Genomic DNA, 25,168 nt, shown 5'->3' with positions numbered 1-25,168 from the left:
AAATAGCAGTACTCCTACATTAAAAAAAAAATATTCTCTAGGTAGCTTGCCAGGCTCTCTGAGAGTGGCAGAGGAATCGAACTCAGGTTGACCATGTCAGCCACATGCAAGGCAAACACACTACCTGCTGTGTCATTGCTCCAGCCCAATTGGATAATAAAACGTAAAAATAATACAGCTATAGCATCCATACTATTGTATTAATAAGAAACTAACTGATATTCTAAATTTAATGAACAAATTAACTGCTGTTTTTTCAGTAGCAGTTTTTAAAACACCATATTATCAGACTAAATTACAATTGTCATCACCCACAGGAAAATATGTCAGAATAACTTTTTAAACATGAAACATATGTATCTACTTAAGAGTGGACTTTCCACTGTTGGTCTTTATAATCAGCACTGTTACATGTTCATTACATCCTGCACCAGGAAGGGATATTTGAAATTTAAAAAAAAAAAACATTTTCCCCCTTACTAACTATTGCAGCTGCTTCTACTGAGCGAGTCAAGTTGCTAGAGAAATCACAAATCCACATACATGTAAAATTAGGAAAACAAGTTGTTTTATTACCCCGATTTAAAAAAAGCTCAATCAGTAGAAAAGAAAAATGCTATAATATACAGCTTGATGAGCAGCTGAGGATAAGAATATACTCAGTAGCAGTTTTAGAATTCAGTATACATCTTACTCAGTGATGAATGAACGAGACAAAAAAATACCAACAACATTTCTCCTATTTTTTCAAAAGCAGTGAATGATCAAATGAATTTGTAAGGGGAATGCATGCAACCCCAAATAGTCCAATATATGAATATTTCTTAAATATGATCCTCATGTTTTAAAGGCCTTTCCTTTAAACTTCCATTTTAATGAAATGAAAAGTGATCTTTTTATAAGTCTTTAAAAGAAATCTGATTTCAAAAATACTTGATAGATTAGCAATAAAGTTTGAGTTACATATCACTTTTTGATAGGAAAACAAGCCTATCAAATATATTTCAACACAAAGATAAAAATATAGATTCATTAAATTGTAGATACCCTACCAAGAATCCTGTTAATCAACTTATCAACAGGCTAGATGTATTTGAAAAATATTAAAAGTCTTACTCTTGACGGTCGCTGTCCGAGTACAGTTGTAAAGAATAGCCAACTCCCCAAACACTTTGCCCGGGCCCATGGTGCACAGCTTCACACCTTCCTTTGTAACTTCAACCTTGCCATCTAAAAGAAAGAAAAACATTAGTTCCTTTACAATAAAATATATAAGAAATTCACATCCTTATTTAAATGAACACTTGACTGGGAGATTAGGTTTGAGCTGAGACGAAATGTACTGAAGACAGACACAAAAGAAACCTATATGTTTTATGTAAACATAAAAATTATTCCAAATGCAATATTAAAAATCTCTGGTAGTTCATATTTTAATGTCATTTTAATGTAAAAAAATAAGTAAAAAGTTACATCTCCATGCAAACTTCAAAGCAGAGAATTCTTTCAGTCTGGCAGCTATTTTATAATAAGAGAAATCACTTTGATATTGGGTATTATTTAATTGTTGTTCATGGATTCTTTTATCTCTAAGCATCTAATCTGATTTCGGCAAAACTATTCTATTTTCTTCTTAGCCCTACAACAGTGACTGTAATAAATAATGAACTAATAGGGTTCAGGGAAAAAGATTCTAAGAATCTTAATGCTCTATCGAGGACTTAGATAATGAAATGCTAAAAAAGGGGAAAAGTGGAAAAGTAAAGGAAATACCATATATTATATTGTATATAAATTATTATCTGCAAGAAAGTGCTACTTATAGGAGAAATGAAAAAAATTAAACAATAGTTCTGGTCACTGAAAATTCCATATTTATCACAATGTACAGGGGCAAAGAGAGAAGAAATAATTGACAACATAATGTATTCTAGACTAAATCCTTGCATTCTCAAATTCTTCCAAATTACTTGTCCACAATGTATGGAAGAAAAGCCTAATACTTGACATTAGCTTAACTAATGATGAAAGACACTAATGCCAAGGTGGTTTTTTTTTCTTTTTGGCTTTTTGGGTAACACCCAGAAATGCTCAGGGGTTAGCCCTGGCTCTGCACTCAGAAATTACTCCTGACAGTGCTCAAGGAACCATATGGAATACTAAGAATCGAACTTGGGTTGGCTTCGTGCAAAAAAAATCATTCTAAGCAATGCTAAGGTTTCTTACAAACTTCAGACATTTATCCACTGGCATTATTATAATTTTTCCCTTATCACTGTTATTCTTCTTGAAATATGTAACTTTGGTAGAGTTCTTACTTCATAGACAACTCTATCTAAAAATCAACTTAGTTTATCTAAGAAATATTTGTAAAATCAGAGGTTTAAAGTGCAAATTAATTTTTTCAACTACCTAAAAATAGACTCAAGTATTAAAAAAATATTTTTTGTTTTGTTTTGGGAACACACCTAGCTTGGCTCAGAGCTTGCTTTTGTATTCAGGGATCATGCCTGATGGGACTTGGGAACCCTATGAGATAAAGGAGATTAAACCCAGGTCAGCATCAGGCTAGGTAAGCTCCCTACCCACTGCACTATCTCTCTAGTCCCTTAAGTTTTTTTTAGAAAAGTATTTAATCCATTTAAAAGTGACATAAAATCTGCCCTTCCATGGAAAACTGTTTCATTTAAATTCCACTAATCAAGAATTCTGTAGTAATTAGGACAAATTTCACACAAAATCTACAGACATAGACAGACCACTCATCTGGGGAATATAAAGTAACAGAATGGGAGACGAACACCCAAGAATAGCTGAGATAAGTACCAGGAGGTCTGCTCCACATGCTTAGGGAAAAGGAAGCACAGATAGAGAAAGGAACACCAAGTAAAGTGTGTTTGGAGGACTCTTTCGAGATGTGAGATGCGTGCTGAAAGTAGACTATAGACCAAACATGATGGCCACTCTATACCTCTATTGCAAACCACAAAACCCTAAAGGAAAGAGAGCAAAAGGGAATGCCCTGCCACAGCGGCAGGGTGAGGTAGGGGGGATGGGGGATGGGGGGATGGGAGGGCTACTGGGATCACTGGTGGTGGAGAATGGGCACGGGTGGAGGGATGGGTATTCGATCATTGTATGACTGAAACCCAAGCACAAAAGTTTGAACGTCTACAACTGTACCTCATGGTGTTTCACTATAACAAAATAAAATAAAATAAAAAAGTTTTAGAGGAATCTTAAAAAAATCTACATATAATTTTAAAGTAATATGGTCATAGAGCATTACTTTAATTTTCATGTGTACCACAATGTTTGAGAATTTTATGTGTTGCAAAGTAATTATAATAATGAATCTATTTAATGTATTTTTCTAAGAAACCCTTAAATTTGTAAAAAAAAAGTCCTATCATTAATTAGCAATCCTATACTTCTCACTACTCTTGAATTATTCAAGTGCACAGTGACTATGTATAAGGAAGCTATTCAGGAATGAGCAAATTCAAGCAATTCAAGAGGTTTGCAAATATTTGCTTATGAAAGAATGACCACTTAAATTGTTCAGCTTTTTCATGACATATATTTACTGTAGAAAACAAAATATCTCTTGTTAGATATATCAAAACAAGACTAATAAATTCCTATCTTCATAAGCATCAAGTGACCCCCCTGTGACATTTCCTTTCCTATTTTCAATTGCAAGCTCAGTGCCTTAGAATTGCATGTACTACTCAAAAATGAGAGAGAGGCTCAGAATATAACATGGTTAAGAAAATGAATACATTGTCGCTGGATAAAGAAGATGTGGTATGCATGCACAATAAAGTATTATTCAACTATTTAAAAAAAGCAAAAGAAAGAAATCCTGCCATTTGCTCTGAGTGAATAGACTTGGAGGGTATTAAGCTTAGAAAAAAATGTCAAATGGATAAAGAAAATAACTGTGTAGTTTCATATATGGGCATTCAATTTTTGTTTACCCGTATATAGTTAAAGCAAGCCCAATTAAAAAAATTTAGATAATAAGACAATAGTGATGACCATATGGAAAGGGCCAGTGAGATGTATGAATGAAGCAAAAGGGACTAATGTATGGGGAAGTATCAAAATCTTAATGATAACTTAATGTAGCACTGTAGCACTGTCCTGTTGATCATAGATTTGCTCCAGCGGGCCCAGTAACATCTCTATTGTGAGACTTGTTACTGTGTTTGGCATATTGAATATGTCCCAGGGAGCTTGCCAAGCTTTGCTGCGTGGGCGAGATACTCTCAGTAGATTGCCGGGCTTTCAGAGAGGGGCGGAGGAATCCAACGCAGCTGGGCCGGATGCAAGGCAAACGCCCTCCCCGCTGTGCTATCGCTCCAGCCCAAACTTAATGTGCATATAAATACTGAGTTGTAATGATTCACACCAGAAACTTATTGAGTTCTTCTTGCAGGTTCTTCAATAAACTTTGAGAAAAAGTTCAAAATACCACACGAGAAACCAGAAAGACAGAATAGAATGTAAGGCACCTGCAAGATCCCCTGAGCTCCGCAGCAGTGATCCCTGCGGGGGCCAGAAGTAAGTTCTGAGCACAGCTGGTTGTGGCCCCAAAAGCAAAAAACAAACCACAGCAAAACATCTACAAGGTCGATGTAAGAAAACTGGCTTTTAATTTACACATGGCAGAAGACTGTCCAATTCTTCATGATGGTGGAAGAGAACTTCTGCATTTAAATCCGTGTTTCACCGTAAGGAAGTATAACTGCAAGAATTTACATTGGTGTGCCTGGTGAAAAGGATATCCTTGTATTTGACACTATGTCCAGTAAATAGTTAATGTTGTATTATTTCAACAACTATGTAGTGTTAAAGGAGAATCTCCAAAAAGACCTAATGACTTTCAAATGCAGTATGGCTGTATTTCTTAACTGAAAGTTTTGCCTTAAGCTATATTAATAGAATAAAGAGCAAACTCAACTAGTCTTAAGGAAATTTCATACTAACTGTGTGAAAATTTGCTTCTTTGTCTCTTTGTCTCCTAATGTTAGATTCTTCAATGCAAAGGAATTAAGTCACTCTTAAGAATCCTGACCTAGGCTCAACCCCTAATGCTACATATATTCAGTACAGAGCCAGGAATAAGTCCTAAGCGAAGCTGGCTGTTACCCCTTATCTAAAACAACAACAATGAGAAAGCTAACTCTCAATAAAGTTGAGAGTTATTTCTTGTCAATCAGTAACTTATATAAATACGGATTGAAGCTAATCAGGAATCTTGTATCAGATCAGTGGTTACTGAGTTCTTTGGATATAAAACGTTAATAATAACTTATACAATTTAGATATTTCTCCCACTGTAGATACTTTACTTACCAAAAAAATAAACAAAACAAAACAAAAACACTGAAACAGGCTCACATAACACTAATCTGCTTAAAATTAAGGACAATTTTATAACTAATCGTGCATTCCTTTGTGATATGACCTCTTAAAAGCTCACTGTTCAGAGTGTATAAGACTTTGTAGTATGGAATTTGAGCAAAAACTCATCTGGTTCCATCTCGCTTTCTAAGTTTCATTTGCTAATTATTTCAAGTCTTATTTTCAAAGATGAATGCAAATATATATAAATTCTAATCTACTTGTTAACAATTAGTATTTTAAGTGTAAATACTTTTAAATATTTAAATAGTTGTTAATGCTTTTAAATACTTTTAAATATTTTACATATTAATTTCATACTAATAGCAATAGAAACAAAATACATTGAAGTAGACTATTTTTGAAATAGAAATGCAAATGTAAAACATCCTTTCCAGAATACTGGGGATTCAACCTATGTACAATATTCAAGGACGCAATGAATTTGGCAATATAATCAATAAAAATGATTCAAATAATTAAACTCTTTAGAAAAAAATAGCAAAGATTCAAATAAAAAAAAGAAATAATGTTTCTCAGTGTTACCAATTGTTACATGATCACTATTTGATCGTGTACCATCACATAACTGTTGTGTAAGGAGGGAGTTATTCAGAACGACAGACTAGAATAGGGGCAAAAACAGAAAGCTACGTACATACATGTACGTTCTTAATGAAAGTTCTTTCAGAGGCTCTTTCATCTTCAAGAGTCCAGTTAAGTGGGTTGTTTATGCAAAAGTAAATTTGGTTAAGCTCATTCACTGTATCACATTCTTACCTTGATTCAAAGTTAGAAGGGACTTTAAAAGAAATGATTTCTAAGCACAAGATTCACTAAGAGCTTACGGCATGTTGCCCTACTCCCACCTAATTGGCTTCTTTTAAACATTTAGGAATCCACTTTCCCAGTCTTAACTCTTACTTGAACGCTGTGGATACTTCTAAATTTTTGCTTAAAAAACAAAACAAAACATACTCCACTTGCATAAAAAGTAAGTGTACTATTTAGACTGGCCTGGAGCAACAGCACAGCGGTAGGGCATTTGCCTTGCACGCAGCCAGCCCTGCCGAGCCAGGTTCGATTCCTCCGCCCCTCTCAGAGAGCCCAGCAAGCTACTGAGAGTATCTCACCCGCACAGCAAAGCCTGGCAAGGTACCTGTGACTAGTCAATATGCGAAACACTGTAACAAGTCTCAAAATGGAGACGTTACTGGGCCCGCTTGAGCAAATCGATGAACAACGAGAGGACAGTGACAGTGACTAATTAGACAGTGATGGAAGGTATGTAGAACAAAAGGGAAACACCCAAATAGCATGCTTTTATCGGAGGCTTATATCGATGCTGAAATAGCATAGTTTGCAGGGTTTTACATTTATATAATAAAAAATTGTGATTAACTTTATGAGTGCATTTTGATGAATTGTTCTTAGGTCAGCATTGATTAAAATAATTTTCATTTCTTTGAAGAAATAGGAGAGATTTGTTAGCAATTAGTCATCAATGCTTTAAAACTTTATCTTAATTTTTAAATGACAGATTTCAATGAAAAGACCATTTTTTAAAGAGTAGCAGAAAGATATTGTCAGAAGATCATAGTAAGTTCTAGATGTTTTCTACTGTTGACTAAGCCTAACAATGACTGGAGGCCATTAGAACTTATTTTGGAAAAAAACGATAACCCAAAATGTGGTTCTGTGATTGTTTACATTTTACACGTCATATTATTAATTATATTATTTTTAATATTTCATTATTTCCACCAGAAAATTAAGAAATTCTAATAATTTTAATTTGGGTTTTGCTAACTTTATTTATTTATATGAAACATTGAAACAGTTGGAAATGGCAAGATTTAAGGATTATTTATAGTTTCCTTTAGCTCTTTTGTCGTTCCTACTATTGGCCTGAATAATTGAAAGCTGTATCACAGAAATTTGAATGGATTTAAAAAAAATTACTTCAGGTATCATATGTCCATTTTGATCTGAACAGGGCTGATTTATAAGTCCTAAATCTTGCCACACTGGGCAACAATCAATCTATCCAGTGCTTCTTGGTAACACAATTTTTGTACTAACTTTGGGAAATATAAGTACTAAGAGATCCATTATAAAGCATCTGTTCTTCTTTTCTATCTTTTATAAGAATCAGCAGGCTCTAAAAATACGGAAGAAATTGAGTTTACAAGGAGATCCAGAAACTCCTGTCTTTGTTTATCTTTATGAGTTTTTCACTAAACTGCAGGTTTGTGCCATAAGGACTTTCATGATAAGACAAATCAGCTTAGAGATTTATTACTGGCTGAAATAGAATGGCTGAAATAAGGATGCCAGAAATAACCTAATTATGAACACATTGTGCTTAGTCCCAATAATCCTGGTTGAAACATTCAGGACAACTTGATTGACCATTGAAAGAAGAATGGTGCTGTATCAAAGGTCCAACTCAGATAAATCTTTGTTTTTCTCCTTTAATATGCTTGACTATACTTTCATGATCATGTAGCTTTAATATCATTGTTTCTTGCATTATATATTTTCTCAGAATGGTTTCTATAGTTGTGAGATTCCACAAGAACACTCAGCTTTCCTGGTGGCTGAACTATGCTGTCACCAATATTAATATATTTCCTAGACATGGTTCAAGCATGGGTCTGCTTTTTGTTTCTTCTTTCTGTTTCATTAAGATATAATTGACCAACAGGCTTGTGCATGTTTAGGGCTTATAGTAAAAAGAATTTAATTGCACCTACTGCTAAAATATTACCATAATAAGTTTACCATTGTCATTTTATGTAGCTACAAAGAGTATTTTTTTCCTAGGCAACATTGTCCTTTAATTAAAGAATGGCTGTGTATCAACACTGGTCGGTTCTCTATGGACAGTTTTCTATTTGCTTGCCTCCAGATCGATATATTTATGGTTTTTCTGCATCTAAACTCTAGGTGACTTTGTAATCCTTTGTAGCATTGACCTTAATGATGAAAATTTTTTATCATTAAATAAAATTCTACAAAATTTATGTTGTATTAATATTATGCATCCCTCTCAAGATTTGCAACCAAGCATTAATCAGTCCAAACTATAAGCCACAATGACACTAATTTTGTCATTAGGCATCTATATCTAGCGAGTTTATTTTTTAAAAATTAGCTTGGTTCTTATAATCCCTTAGTTAAGATCACATTCTCCATTAAAAGAAATAAGAACAGGGAGATAGCTCAAATGTTTAGTCATATTTCAGGTCTTTGATTTCAGAGACCTGGGTTTGATTCTCATCACCACATGAAGAGCACTGTCAGATGAAAACTTCTGAGCTATACTGTGCGTGACACCCTTACCCCAAATACACAAAAATAAACCAAAATATAAAAGTAGGATTTCTTGAAATCATGACAGCAACATTTCTTACTGGGAGTATGAAAACATAAACAATTCAAGAATTAAATAGAATCGCAGCTACATCAAGCTAATTGAAATCAAAGGTACCTTTGTTTCTGCCTCTCCTAAGGGTTAATCAGATTCTCATTTTGATGATGTTTGCTATAAATGCACTTGATGTAAAATTACAACAGATTACATATATTCTGAATAAAAAATACAATTATCAGAGGCATCTTTGGCAATGAAAGAATCAAAAACATAGATAAGATATCTAAAATCTTATATATAGAGAAAGATGGAAGAGAATAGGGGAAAGAAGCAATATCAAGGAAAGAGTCTGGTGAATCAGTGGGAACGTCAGGAGAGGAAAAATGTGGCTAATGTGCACATCAAATTATGGTAATTTGACTTTTACTTAATTCCTAATTTTAAAGTTAATAAACATGTATAAGTATATGCCCATGAAGGAAACCTACATGAGATAGTAAACAAAAATGTAAGCAATCTGGATATAGGGAATCATCTGAAACATCAAAATATTCTTAGGTAAACTATTTATATTGCATTATTTCTTTCTGTTCTTTGTTATATTTTGTGGGGGGGGGGGGGGGAGAACACACTGAAACTATTGTAGATGAATCAACACTTATCTGACTCAAACAAAATTTGAGAAGGATTTCAGAGGCCTCACGATTCAGTAATCTTTCCACACATTATATTTCAAAATCCTAACACTTCTAAAGCATATTAAAAGCACTAGATAAAATGTGTGTTTGAATGGATTTCAATTTCTTGTACTGTGGAGAGCTAAAGGCAGGCAGATATGCATAGAGATGTGCACACACAAGAGAAGGAGGGAAGTAGACTAATAATTCAGACCATGAACCCCTCAATCAGCCTAAATAATCAATCGCTATTTCAGTAGATCCTTACAGCCAGAAAAAATGGCAAAAATACCATTACCACTGTCAGACTTGAAGGCATTCAGCATGTAATGTCTTTGTTCTTCTTGTATTTCAATATTAAGCATCATGAGAGTTTATGATGTATTACAACAATTCTCAAGTATAGAGATTTTGCATCCAGATAATTTCTGGCAATGTCTACAGACATTTTTGGTTGTCACCACTTGTATGGGGGTGTTCTACTAGCTCCTAGAAGGAAGAGGAACAGAATGCTGCTAAAAATCTTACAGTATACAGGACTGTCCCCATAAGAAAGCTTTAATCAGCCCAAACTACGAGCAGCACCAACTTTGAGAAACACAGATGTAAAATAACCCCATGTGTGTACAGCGCACTCGCAATTTAAATGGAACATTTGATGTCTCTTGTCTGTTATTTTAACTTATAACAGTTGTAAATTCCAAGCCAAGTAAAGGGTTAGTACTGGGCTACAATAATTAAGTAAACTCTATTGCCACAAAATTACTTATTATCTGAACAATTTCCCCAGCAGATGTCACCTGAAGTAGAAGCAACTGAAGAAAAAATGTGAAGACTTATAAAAATGTCCTAAAAATGATAGAAATTTTATCTAGAGATAAGATGATCGGATACTTGTTTTTCTATTGACATCTTGGACAAATTGTTTTTGCCTCAATTAACTTACTGACATTTTAGAAAATAATACCATGTTTCACAGGGTCCTGATAACTTAATCAGATAATTTATAGGGAAAGAAAAATTATAGTTGTGTTAAGTGTAGTCATTAAGGAGAAATTTTCTTTTTAAAAAAACTCTGTTGGAGAGAGTATTAATGAGAGTTGCAGATCCAAAGGTTTTGGTTCATAAACTTCAGCATGTGGGAAGTACAAGTGATCAGGAGAGTGAAGGAAGGAAAGAGGTGGGCAAGAAATTAGGAAGTATTGAAAAATGATCTGGGAAAATGTCTCATGTTTAAGATGCTAAAATATTTTAATAAAAGGAAAGTTTCATATATAATATTCAGTTATTGTTGCTAGACTTGAAGTTCTATCTCTACAAATTTTGAACAGTTAAGAAAAATATCATTGTTTAGATAAGTCAAAGAACAGAAAAATAATGATCAAAAACAGTGGGTAGTTTAAGAGAAAAAAAATCCTGGAAATAGAGTACCTGAAAATATCCATCAATCTGTCTATCTATCTATCTATCTATCTATCTATCTATCTATAATCTATCTATCTACCTATCTATAATCTATCTATCTGTCATCTATTATGTCAAATACATACCTAATTTAGCTTAACTAAAGGCTTAAATGTTTAGAATGCAGCTTCCCAAGAGCTCTTATGAGGCAGAATTGGGAAAGGTTTTGCAATTAGTTGTATGTTGTTTCTCTGGTTTTCACTACTCTTGGCATATGAAACCTTTTAACATCATTTCTACTCCAGTGTAGCAGCAGTAAGAATCACTTGTTTCTCAGTATTCTATATGCAATTTATGTAGAAATGCTAAACACGTGATGAAGCTTTCCACAAGCATCGGTGTTCACTAATTAAAATAAAATAATTTAATTTTAGCAGTGTCTGGTTGTAAGTCATAGGGAGTAGTAAAGATTCATTGTTAAATACATTGGAATTCTAGTGAATGTGATCATGCTTGGGAGGAATGTTAAGGATTTCATTTTAATTCTACTGTCTATACAGTCCAGAATAGAAGCCACAAATAAATGCACACGTATTCCACTCTACTTATTAAAGATATTTCTGTACCATTGCATTTCACCAAGTTGTGCATTCCTCAACATAGGGAATTTTTTTATTCGACAGTTTATATGTCTAAATTCCATGTGATGTATATATTTTCCCCGTTACAAGAGGTTAGTAACCCCAGAGTATACAGCAAGAATTTTACTTTAAAAAATAATAAAAGCAGAGAACAAGAACAAAAAGAATCTCTTTCTCTGAAATATACACTGAACATCTACAGAAAGATTTTTTTTAAAAAAGGATACTTTAAAACTCACTAACTTATTTTCTCAGACAAATTTATACAAATGGCCTGGGGCACGAAGTAAGAGGATTTCGCTTGAAAGGCACTACCCATACAGACATGACTTATGTCCTGTAAACTGAAAACAAAATTAAGTTAAAATATTATCCTGGAAGAAAAATAGAAACTTACAGTGGAAGAAAACTGCCAAATATCTTTTAATCTGGCGATCCGAGAAATGGCAGAATGAAGTAATGCAAAGAAGGATTTGGTTGATTAATGGATAAAAAAAAAATGAAATAGTATTAAGTCATGATAAGGAATTCAATCTGGTACCAAAAAACCTAAATTCATACTAACTGGAAGCAAATAGTTAGAGTCATGTGATTTCATATATATGATATATATACGCATATGTACAATGCTTAGAGTAGGCTAGCTTATAAAAATAGACAGCAGGTTAGTAGTTGCTTTGGATTCGGATGAATGGATGGACTGGAATATTTTATACTTAAGGCTGCAAGGTAACTCTGGAAGTAATAAATGTGTTCTGGAGTTTAAATCAAATTCCTAGCATTGTATCCAATCATCCTGCATGCTGGGATCTTTCCTCAATTAACTTGAGTCTGATTCTTCATCTTTTACATTCTCCTGTTCGAATTCATCATCTAGTTTAAATGTTCTTATCTATAGAATTCAGGGGTCTGCAAATTAGTTTCTATTTATGTTTGTGTGTATATAACAACACACTAGTATAATGCATTAGTTGATAATTCATTTTAATTACTAATTTTATATAATAGGCTTACTTTTTAAAGTTGAAGTAATCAATTTTATATATTTGAAAAACATTTTTAGGAAATTAGTTTCTGATGCATCAAGTTTTCATACTACCCTCTTGCAAAAAACATATTGTACACTTGATCACTTGACATCCCATTACTCATAGATTTGCTCAAGTGGATGCCAGTAATGTCTCCATTCATCCCTGTTGTTTGCTAGTGTAGCCCAATGGCGTCTGCTCATTCTAGGAACATGAACAGCATCAAAGCGATCGTTCAGGGTCTTGACAAAGAAGTCTGACCATCTCATAGGTAGGCAGCCATGCGATATTCTGATGTCCTGTGGAATCCAGTTGGTAATGGCTCTAGCCCAGTGGTCATCTCCAAATCACATTATGTGTCCAGTCCATCTGACTTTTGATGCCTTGGCAAACAAGACAGCCTCCCTGATTCTTGACTGTCGATGGAGGTTGGAACTCTGGATTCTTTCTCTCATTTGAGTGAAGCATGATATTCCAAGCATAGCTCTTTGGATTCTGCTTTGAAAGACCTGAATAGCTTTCTCATCCTGTTTTCATAGGGCCCAGGTCTCTGAGGCATATGTTAATGCAGGAAGAACAGTGGAATTGAAGAGATGTGCCAAGAGCCAGAGGTTCTTCATCCTTTTAGCTACTTTTCGACATTCTTGAAGGTGTTCCAAGCCGCTCTTTTTCTCCTGAAAAACGCAGGTGCCAAGTCATTCATCTTGTTCACTTCTCAACATAGGTACACATATCTGTTGCATTTGGAGATGTTTGTCCTGTTCAGAGTAAATGGAATGTTGGGAACAAGACTGTTTCTCATAAAAATTGTCTTTGTGAGACTCAGCTTTCCAAACTCATGGTCGAAGTCGGCCAGCATTTGTGCCACTTGGCTAATGTGTGGTGTTATAAGAACGATGTCATCAGTGAAGCAGAGGTGGTGTAGTTGCCGACCGTCTATCTTGACTCCCATTCCTTCCCATTTCAGTTGTCACATGACGTTCTTGAGGGTGGCACTGAAAAGTTTCGGTGAAATGGTATCACTCTACCGAACCCCTCTCTTGACATCAATGATCACTGCCTGTAGAATGATGAGATCCTGGTAGTGAATCCGCAATACAGCTCACAGAGGATCCTGATGTATTGACTTTGAACGCCCAGTTTGGCAAGGGCCTCCATAACCGCTTCAGTCTCAACAGAATCAAAGGCCTTCGGCCTTCTTTAGATCAATGAATGTCAGACAGAGCGGCATCTTGAACTCCCAAGAAACCTTGATGAGCTTGGTCATAGTGTGGATATGGTTGATCATGCTGAATCCTTTGTGGTACCCGGCTTGCTCACATGGTTGTACTTCATCTAGTGTTCTGTCAATCCTATTCAATATGACTCGAGTGAACAGCTTGTAGATGACAGACAGTAGGCAGATCAGGCGATAGTTGCCAATGTCGTGGTTGTCTCCCTTCTTGCACAGGTACAGTCCCTGCTGGTTTTCCACTGGGATGGAAACTTGCATTCAGACAGGTAGTGTGTGAAGAGCCGAGCCAGTGTATTGATGAGTACTGACAGCAGGTTGGGTCTGACCTTGTTTGGGTCAGGTGCTGTTCACTTCTTTACCAATGAAATGGTGTGTCAGATTTCGGAAGGGAGAACTTTGGGAACAACATATCCATTCTGCGGAATTTGGTATGTTGGCAGGTGGATGTGACTCTCGAAGAGATCCAAGTAGAAGTCATGGATAATCTTCTCCAATGCCCTTCTGGAAGATGTGATAGATCCATCAGGACGTCGGAGGGCAGTCACCTTGGTCTTGTAGTTAGCGAAGGACAGGAGGGCACTGCAAATGCTTTTCTGTCGCATCTGCCAGCACTGCTGCTCTTCTCTCTCTGAGGTCTTCCTTGATCACTTCTCTGCACTGTTTTGCGAGCTAGGACCTTCGCTTGTGGTTGCCTGAGGTTTGCGCCAAGCCAGGTTGGCAAAAGAGCTCGAGAGTTTTCAAAGACCAGCGTCTTTTTGTGGCTATCTCTCTCTCTCTCTGCATTCTTCACACAGTTGGAGGTGCTGAACCAGTCTATTGTATTCCTCGTCATTGTTGTCAACAACAGCATCTTCCCATGTTGCCACAATGGTGCCAAAGAGCTCCCAGTTGGTGGTCGTTCTGGGAGCTCTCTTCGTAAACTTTGCAGTTCTTTCTCCCTGCTCTGTGAGGTAGAATTTTGCACGAAGGAGACGGTGGTCTGATCCCATTTGGAATTTTGGGACAACAGCGGCATTGGTCAGGCAAGACCATTGATTGAATATGATGTGGTCAATTTTTTTGTGGAACTGTCCACCAGGAGACTCCCATGTCCAACATTTAGATTTGGCCTTTTGGAATTGTGAGTTACTATAGATGGACTTGAGTGACATGATGAACTCAGGCAGTCTCTCACCCTGTTTGTTCCATTCTAGGCAATGGGCCCCGATGTGAAGTTTTTTGGCTGATCTTCTCAGTCCTATCTTGGCATTAAACATCACAACTATGATCTTGTAGAAGGTTTGGTCTTCTTTAGAGAACTTCTACAGCTCCATGTAGAACTTCTCAATTTCTCCTTCATCATAATTGGATGTTAGTGTGTAGACAATAAAGATAGAAACTGCTGGCAGTGAGCCACATCTATTCAAGTGTAATCGTCCATTTTGGGTTGTTAGGCATTTGAATGAATCAATGTTTATGGCCAAGTTCATGCTGAAAAGGACACCGACACCACTGACGCCTCTTTTGTCGCATGTTTTGAGGAATAGTTCTTCCCCCGTGTCGAAAATGGTGTGATGTGATTGATGCCTTCTTCTCTCGGTCAGACCAATGATGTCATACTTGATCTTTCAAGCTTGCACCATCGGGTCCTTGTTGGATGCATCTGATGCCAGCGTACGTGCATTGAAAGTACAGACAGTCATTTTTGTCCTTCTTCATTTTGGCATCCTAGGTCGGCCCTGAGATTTTATCACCCTTTCCCGGCAGACCTCCATTACTACCACTACCTCCACTACTTGTACTACTTGGCTGCCGACACGGTCCAGGACGCTTTCCGGATACTCAGGCCGAGACTCACGCACAAGTAAAGCCCCACAGAGTGAAGCCTGAAGCCCTTCAGACTCCAGACTCAATGCCCCGGGAATAGAGATCCTCTGTCTGCTCCCAGCAGCCGGCAGCCCTCCATTACCTCCACTACCTCCACTACCCGGCAGCCGACACATTCCAGGACATCGTAAAATACTTAATACAAGATTACCGCACCATATTTGATTGCGTTGAAATATGGTTTGAACCATGGGAACACCTGTAAGGACGATTAGAGGCTGCCCTAAAAGCCTCTATCCCTCTTGGAGAGCCTGGCAAGCTACCAAGAGTGTTCTGCCCACACGGCAGAGCCTGGCAAGCCATTCGTGGTGTATTCGATATGCCAAAACCAGTAAATATTGTACACAATATATTTTATATTTACAAGGAAAATATACTTCACTGCACTGTCCTCCCATTTTTCATCGATTTGCTCAAGAGAGCCCAGTAATGTCTTCATTGTGAGACTTCTTGTTACTGTGATATGCCAAACACAGTAACAAAAAAATACACAAGAATAGTATATATTTTTAATACTATAGGTGTACTATTCTATATACATGGATAATTTTATTCATTGTTCAATTTCCCCTTCTTAGACTTCTATGTCTTTACCACAATAACAAATGATTGTTTGTTTGGTTTGGTTTTATCGGTGGGACACACCTTGACTATGTTCAGTGTTTACTGCTGACTCTGTACTAAAGGATCACTCCTGGCAGGGTCAAGGAACCCTATGGGTTGCCAGGGATCGAACCTGATTTGGTCATATGCAAGGAAAGTGCCTTACCTGCTGTACTATCTCTTTGGCCCCCAAGATATTTTTTTAATAGCTGAGTGGTTCCTTCTTTCCTAAAGTTCAAAGCTGTTTCTTTCTAAACTAAGGTTCAGATATCTGTTGGTTTTCAACTTACTAACTCCAATATAACTTCACAAAAACATCACATGCCTGTCAAGAAATCTCATTCCTTTTTGCTCCATGACTTGGAGACCAGCCACACGTGCTAGGGGGAAAGGAAGCTCAGATAGAGAAGAGAGCACCAAATAAAGGGTGTTGAGGATCCTCCCAGGGTGGGAGAAGCATACTGAAAGTAGACTATAGACCAAACATGACTGCCACTCAATGCCTCTCTTGCAAAACACAGGACCCAAAAGAAGAGAGAGAGAACAAGGGGGAATGCCCTGCCACAGAGGCAGGGTGTGATGGGGGGGATGGGGGGTGGAAGGGATGCTGGGACCTGTGGTGGTGGAGGATGGGCGCTGGTGGAGGGATGGGTACTTGATCATTGTATAACTGAAACCCAAGCATAAAAATTTATAAGTCTATAACTGTACCTCATGGTGTTTCACTAATAAAAAAAAGAAATCTCATTTCTTTTAACATTTTGATATAATGTTGACTACCACGTCTTTAAAGATTTTTATTACTACAACTGTTTTTATTAGCTTATGTTGTCTTCACATTTTCCATATAATCTCCTTTGTCTTTGTTCTCTCTGACCTTTATTCAGACTAGAACTTTGTTTCCTCCTTATAGACTCATACCACAGTATTAGTAAGTATTATTAAAAAAGAGCATAACTTGATAAATGTACAAAAAGTAGATTAAAGAGACTTCAGACTTTAAAAATGTACTCTACCTCATTGGAGTTCTTATTAGAAGCTGAACATCACGAATTCCATCTCATTGTCTGTCAAATAATGTCAATGGCTTGCAGGCCATCTGGTCTATAACTCACATTTGAGAGTTATTTTATTAATATATCTTTGGCTGTCAGGGGGCAGTGAAAGTCTTAGTTCCACCATCACAAATCCAATCAAGTCAGAAAAAGTAAGCTACAAACTATATTTCTGCTTAAGTAGAGCTATAAAGAAAAAAACTTTAATACTTAATAAAACCACTTTGTCTCAACCTTTTGGTAGGAATGATTCTCCTAACTCTATTAGTGAGGAACTTTTTATAAAGAAACCCAATAGCTTTAAAATATTTAAAAGGATATGAAATTCTCCCTAGTCTTCAGAAGCAGTGCATTTAAGAAACTAATTCCTATTGAAAATCATTCTTAATGAATTAGCCCTATCCATGAATAATGTGTCCCTATATAAATGTCCTAAATTATTTATGTTTTGAATTTAGCACCTCTAAATTATATTAAGATCACCATTAATTTTCAATTTCCTAGATATTAGTTCATCTACTGCTTTACATTAAATCAAAGAATTTTCATTTGAGCAACTTGTTTTCCTTTTATAAACCCTCTTCTACCACAGCACATCCCAGAAAATAAATGAATGTTCACTTTAGCTCTAGATAGTATAATGATTACTAACAGATATGAAATTTAAAAACTCTGTACTTCAAAGTTGTAATAATACTAAAATAGTTGTTAAATTACTACTGCTGCCATGACACTTTTACATAAACGTTTGAAATGTCTCAAATAATACTGAAAAATTCTGGCATCTAAACTATAAGGATTCAACATGTAGATATAATATAGAAGAAAGTTAGTATAAAAATGCAGTTTTAAATTATGTTTCAATACTTAAGAAAAATACACCTTGTATATAACTGAAACTTCACAGGGAAAATAATGTTAAAGTTCACTAGCCCTAGGCTTTTATTTTTAATGTTTTTCTAACAGACTTTGAAGTATTTGGTCTCTATTGGGAAACTATAAAGTCATAAAAGATGGCATGGGGCCAGCTGATATCTTCAGGATTATAAAGTAAGAATAAAATTAAAGCTCTTCAGTGAGACCAAGACAAAAGAACTTACATAAGTCTTACGCATTTCCCACATATTTTATTCATTACAAAGTACAGCAAAATCAGAAGATTTTTCTTGTACTAGCATCAGCATGTAGAAAAGAGAAAACCACCAGGAGCATAGACCATTTTACTAGAATTTGGGCAGTATATAAGCTGGACAACCACGAAAATCTAAATAGAGTCTGTTTCATAAAAAAAGCTTAAACACATCCATGGAAATATTGTTCAAACTAAATTAAGATGTACCCAGATATTTATCTTAATCTACTACATTAAGCAAGATTGTACAGTTTCTTTAAAAATATCATTCATATATCAACCTAAAACACATGCTTTCAGTATACTAAGAAGATAATGGCCCATAAACAGATCTAGGTTGTTATTTTCCGTGAAAAAAATATGACAAGCCATAAAAATATATATGTATAACTAAATTTATTTGATCAATAAGGATTAACATTTATAAACTACAAACTGAAAATGCAGGCAAGGAGGTGAGTTTCTTCCTTTTTTTTTTGCTTTTTGGGTCACACCCGGCAATGCACAGGGGTCACTCCTGGCTCTGCGTTCAGGAATTACCCGTGGCGGTGCTCAGGGGACCATATGGGATGCTGGGAATCGAACCCAGGTTGACCATGTGCAAGGCAAACACCCTACCTGCTGTGCTATCGCTCCAGGCCAAGGGGGCGAATTTCAGGGATGGGATTTCTTTAAAGCCACAAAAGATTGAATAACCAAAGAACATGGTAGGCATTAGAGTTCCTGCTTTCTATTACCAAGTCACAATAAGGCACTTGATGAGACTCATTCATCTGGGCCCAGTGGTTTAGTGGTTTAGCCCAAGAATGGATTGGCTATTCAGGCTCTGCAGTGCTGGGAACCCTCTGGATACCCTGGAAGTGCTTGGGGGACTCCAGAGGCTGTATCTAGAAGTGTGAGAAGGGGATGTTCCAGCATAACTCAGATTTAAACATGAATCTCAGAGTATGCAGTTTTCTTTACAAGCTAACAAGGTTCCTTCATATAATTTACTTAGTAGAATTGTAGGAATTTTAGAATCTTCTCTAGAACCTAAAGCATTTAGGAATCGGACAAGAAATACTAGGAATTTATTGAAAAAAGGATGGTATATATTATAGTAAAAACCCACGTTTAGCAATAACTAAGAAATAAAGAGAAGGAAGAAATACAGTTCTTAGTTGAGGAAGGTCAGATTAATGAAAAATGCATTTAACTTCAAGAACCTGGAAATGGAGGGAATCAGGAAAATACAGTAATCTATTTTGTGTTTATAAGAATAGGAAGAATTTTTTTGAAGAGAAAAATTTTTAAGAGGGAAAAAAATTAGCTTGAACATCATTGTACAAAAATCGGGTACTTTTCGTTCCCCCCCTCCACTGAGAATTACTGACACATTTTCAGTTATGAAATACTAAATACATTTATTGAACTCTTTAAATCAGAAAGAAGGGGAAAAGTGAAAGCCAATTTCATTCAGTAAACAGCACCATTATGTTCCATTTCTTATGGGAAATGACACTAATTTAAAATATATATCAGAGTTTCACAAGATAACTGAACATTTTTTTATTTTATTTTCAAGTAGGGTTTAGAAATATATGTAAATCCTATTTGTCCACAGAGATAAATACATTCTTATGCAACTATTTTAGTGTTGAAAGCCTGCACGGTCATTTTGAATGGACTTATTACTTAGTGTAGTAGGTAGTTGTGGATGACAGAAAATTACGTATCCAACCATATAAGACATTTTAAGACCTATGAGTCTTCCCCAAACATAATGTTATAAAATGTCCTTTTGCTAAAAATACTGGAATCAAGCAATTACCTACTTTTGAATTTTAATGACTAGGCCATCTGTTCATTCAAACTGAAAAAAATAAAAATTTTCTACAAATTAACTACTTAATGATACTCCCTTGTGACTAAATGTGCTTTACTTTTTTGGTAATAATTACACTATAGGTGACAACAAGCATATTGTATAAAGCTCTGTAAGCTAGAATATGGCAAATGTTTTTCCTCGTTATATAATAATCAAAGTATCTGTTTCCTCTACAGGTTATATTTATAAACATTTTATCCCATAGTTATTATAAATATGCTATCAAAATGAATAACTAGAAAGAAAATCATGTCCCCTTTCACTTTCCCTATTCATTACAAAGCTTTGAGTTCTAAACCCTTTGTTTCATGAATTATTGCCAACATGAGGAAAATTATTTTCAATATCTTTATTATGCTTCCTCCTGCCTGCGGAACTTTCTCTCTCGCCTTAGACAGATTCATTTTAAATACATAAATACCTAAGATTCTCTCTACAGCTTGGTTCCTTAAAGTACCATACTTTTCTACAATTTATTTGATATCCCTTATTTTATCTTTAGAGGGAAAACACATTTTGTGGTATCATTTTGTGAAACAAAATCAAAATTGGTGGCACTTTATAAATAATGCATAATTGCAGCATAATTTTGGCAGAAAATATACTTCATTCATACAACAGTGAAGCTTTCATTCTAATTAAAAATTAAAATATTATTACAATCTGAAATTATATCTAGGTTATCAAATTAGTATGCCTGGTATTACAGTTACAGAAAGGATTCAGGATGCTGCCTTTTAGAAATGAGCTTGCTTTGTCTTGTCTTATTATGCACAGATAAAGTCAGAGTCTCTACATACTGTGATTAAATTAAACTAGGACTGAACCATCTCATTTGAACTTATTAAGTCACAACTTTAAAATGTGCATACCCCTGCCAAGTGAGGGCTTGCCTCTGAGGATGGAACTAGTCAGGGAGACAACACAAAATTCAATCCTTTGTCTCCAACTGTAACTTTGTCTCGGTCTGTGATTCCCAATCACTCATGCCCCATAGCAATCTTCTTTAGGCAAGAGGAGGTTCGATTTTTTTTTTTTTGGTCCTGGGTTTTCCTTTCCAGAGTTTTCTATGCTAAGATCCTCAGGATCCCATAAGTTGCACCCATTTCAAGGAAGTTCTTCATAGTATTTCTAGTTACAACATGTAATGGTATAAAAATATCCACAATATGTAACTCGTTTAATAATAATTTCTCCCCATTTCCTCCTCTATTCATTGTTCTTTATATGAAAAAATATTCACTTCTCACAGGCACTTTATAGTCTTTTTTTTCTAGCAGTTAATGAGCGCACAGATTCTATTTCCAGATCAAATTTGAATCACTTCTTTGCAAGATGTGACTCTACTTTATAAATTTACAGAAGATGGCTTGCTTTATTGTTGACTTAACAAGATTTGGAAATGTCTCCTAAGTTACTAAGAAATGTTCTTCTCTAGGTACATTCCACTTTTGTCGCTATGGGTATGCATGCGCTGGCCCAGGTCAAGTAAACCAGGATCGGTAGCACATCGGTGCTAACTTATACAGTCCTTATACTTGCTGTTTTTTTTTTTTTTTTTTTTTTGCGATTTTTTCCCCATTTGCAGAAAGGCATGGACTTTAGAACACTGAAACATAAACAAAATATGTTAAAGCAAAGAAAGTTTTCCCACAAACAAAATAAACCAAGTTCACATTGCGGGGAGAAGGGCAGAGGCGGGGGCGGGGCGAGACGGAAGGGAGCGCTTCAATTTGGGTGAGAAACTAAGTTAACGGTTGTGAGAATTATCAGTATCAGAGGACCACGGCAGACATGGGGCTATTAGATTTGATCTGTTCTGCTGAAAAGCAACAGGAAGATTTATGGTTATACACAATAAGAATTGAACTTCATGTAACTGTTAACAAATGTCTTCAGAGAAATAATGTTCTTTTTAAAAATAATAAATGAAGAACATTAAGGCAAGGGTTGGAATTCTTTTCTGAAGAGAACCAGACCATAAATATGTAAGTCTTTGCAGGCCATATGGTCTCGGTTGCAGCTATTCAACTTACTGCAGTGGTGTGAAGCAGTCATAGACAACATGTAAATGTATGAATTGCTGAACATGGCTGTATTCTAGTAAAACTTAGCTTACAGAAACAGCCACAGAGATGGATCTGGCTTTCTTTGCCAACCCCAGCAATAAAGGGATACATTAGCACATTTTATTTTAAACTAGGAGGATACATATTATTTTCCAAGGTCCCATAACAATATCTGTCATCACGTTGTACAGAGCTTTCCCCCATAGAGGTGGTTTCTATTTCCAACTTCCACTGTGTGATCAGTCCCTATACTAGTTTATCCTATAGACTTGAGTAGAGACAAAGTTACATGGAAACTTCTGCTTCCTGACTCTTAGAATGATCCCCTCTGGAATCCAGTAGCCATCCAACCTTACAGATGCTGAATCTACATTGAAAGAAAATGTTTAGTTGTTTCGATTAAACTCCTAGCTAGAGTCAACTGTCAGTTATGCAAGTTATCCTGAATATCTTGTCAACTAAAGTGACTACATATGAAATTCTACACAAAAGAAACACCTGCTAAAATCAGAAAACCCAGAGTCATGATATAGTAAATAGTTTTAATCCACTAAGTGGCTTAGTATAAGAAGAATAACATGTTTTTGGTTAAAGAGTGATGCCACTATTTCTGCTAATGCCCTTAGTTGTACCCAGTAGTATTGATGGAAAAAACAACAACAACATGTTTAATTCTGCCCCAAAAAGGGATTTATTTCTTCTAAATTCATGAGTTAGCACCAACTTGTTTTAAGCCATGTGTCTAGGTGACTTAAAACAAGACAAAGATTAAAAATGTCTATGTTAGTAAGTATACCGAAGTATTTTGAGACCCAAAATTCTTCACTCATGATAACTGTCTTAAATAATGTTGGTCTCTTTTGTATTATGCCAGGAAAGAGAAGTACTGAAAGTTGCTTATGTTGTAGTTATATCATCATCTTGCATAAATGAGAAGGAAACTAAAATTACAAATGAGAAAGATAGGCTAGGTGGAATAACTACATGCAAAATGGTGCTTTATTCTGAAGCAGAATTGCTGTCAAAAATAAGCAATTTAATTAAATGAAGATTAATTCTACAGACAGCTCATTCTTTAAAACAATTAGAACTATTTTTTAAAAATAACACTACAAGAACAGTCTTTCAGAAATAACAAAGGCAAAAGTTAAAAGTTGCTTCAAAACTGAAACTTCTAGCACAAAAACTTCTATGTCAAAACATAGAGCAGAACCTTAAAATTGAGTAGTTTATTTGCTTACTAATTATTATGTAAATGTACATGATAATCACAACATTGAGCAAGTAAACTTCAGTGAATCAATAAAATATAAAACTCATCTAGCAAAAAAAAATTACAGCAAAACTTTCCACATCAACTAATCATTACTCTAAATAGTTTTATAGAATTATTTAAGTTATGAAACTCAATTTCAATGTTGTTCTATGAATTTTGCAAAGGAACATGTGCCAAAATATGAAGGGAATAACCCAGAAGCAAGAATCAGAATTCTGCATGCCTAGAGTTAAATGGTAATGATATGGAAAAATATTATAAATCCTGGCTCAGGACATGAAAATGGGGTAAATATAGCTCAGGCAAGCAATTTTGCTAGAGTCATCAAACATTTAGTATTATATTTATATACATATATATACATACATGTATATATATGCATACACACATTCATATACATGTACATCAAGATGGTAGTGTCCAGCCCTTGATTTTTAAAATGAGACAAATTAAGCTCCTGAAAGTTCTTCAACTTGATGAAACAAAACTCTTGCTAAAGAAAAATCAAAAGAACTCAAGTTTCTTGTACATGATTCTATTGCGATATACCAATTTAAAAGGATGAAGTCCAATGTTAAGACAGAGCCACTTCTCATCATTTCTCCATTACAAAATAAGCGTAAGCCTCATAACTAGAGCAGTCACCACTGAAAGAGAGAGCTAAATCCTAACAACTAGACTACCACGGAAACTTAGTCACCACAGAATGAGAGGGGAAATATATACCTATAGAAAATACATAACATATACATGTAGGTATATTCTGGACTTGATGCTAGGGAAATAATATTCATGGAATTTTGAAGACACTACAAAATTACAAAAATGTTGATAAAATTTTAGGAAGAGATGGGGTATTGATAAATGAGAAGCTCTTAGATTAGTCACTTTTGTGGCTCATTCATAAACTCACATTACATCAAAGAGAAGAACAACTAAAATGAAATCATTGAGATAGTATATTAAAAGACTGGTTCTTAGGCTTTTAAAGTTTACTTGTGATTTTTTTCAAAACGTTCCCTTGTGATTACTACTCATTATGAAATTCAAACACAGAAATCAATAGCATCTATAGAGGCTGAGAGTTAGGAATGATCCAGTGACATAAAATCAAATTATAAAGTACCACTGATAGGAGTTTTCCTTCAGTTGGCCTATGTTTCTATCTTTGAATTTAAAGGATCTTCATATAGTCTCCAATGGAGACGTTACTGGAATCTTCATATATCAAGGCTATATTTATCATACTTCCAGCCCACCCCCAAATTTTACATAGGCCTTATTCAGACACTCTTTTCCATCCATTTATTTGAGATAATGACTGGTAAATATTCCTGGTTTAAAAAAAGTCTTTTTTTTTTTAAATAGTGGTCAATAGCATTGGCACTTGGAAATCACGAGAGCTATTCCTGATAATAGTCAGGGGTTATGTAGTGCCAGTTCAGTATTGTAAAAACGTTGGTTACTTGTTGGACCACTTTATCTATCTCCCAAATATTCACCTTTTTAACTTTTCAGCTGGTTTTCCCTG

The 25,168-nt window shown here is 35.4% G+C and overlaps 1 protein-coding gene across 2 annotated transcripts in view; it reads right to left on the bottom strand.

The window, feature by feature from the left end:
* PRKG1 (protein kinase cGMP-dependent 1) overlaps window positions 1-25,168 on the bottom strand; it is a 1,343,145-nt gene that overhangs the window by 827,722 nt on the left and 490,255 nt on the right. For both annotated transcript variants that reach the window (XM_056120587.1, XM_056120586.1), the window contains exon 3: window positions 1,117-1,230. In XM_056120587.1, the coding sequence (XP_055976562.1) occupies window positions 1,117-1,230 (114 nt within the window). The remainder of the gene's footprint in view (window positions 1-1,116; window positions 1,231-25,168) is intronic.

The sequence above is a fragment of the Sorex fumeus genome, unplaced genomic scaffold (genome assembly GCF_029834395.1).
Source record: "Sorex fumeus unplaced genomic scaffold, SorFum_2.1 ptg000043l, whole genome shotgun sequence".
Lineage (NCBI taxonomy): Eukaryota > Metazoa > Chordata > Mammalia > Eulipotyphla > Soricidae > Sorex > Sorex fumeus.
Note: the sequence above shows the minus strand (reverse complement) of the source record. Positions and strands in the feature narration are given on the sequence as shown.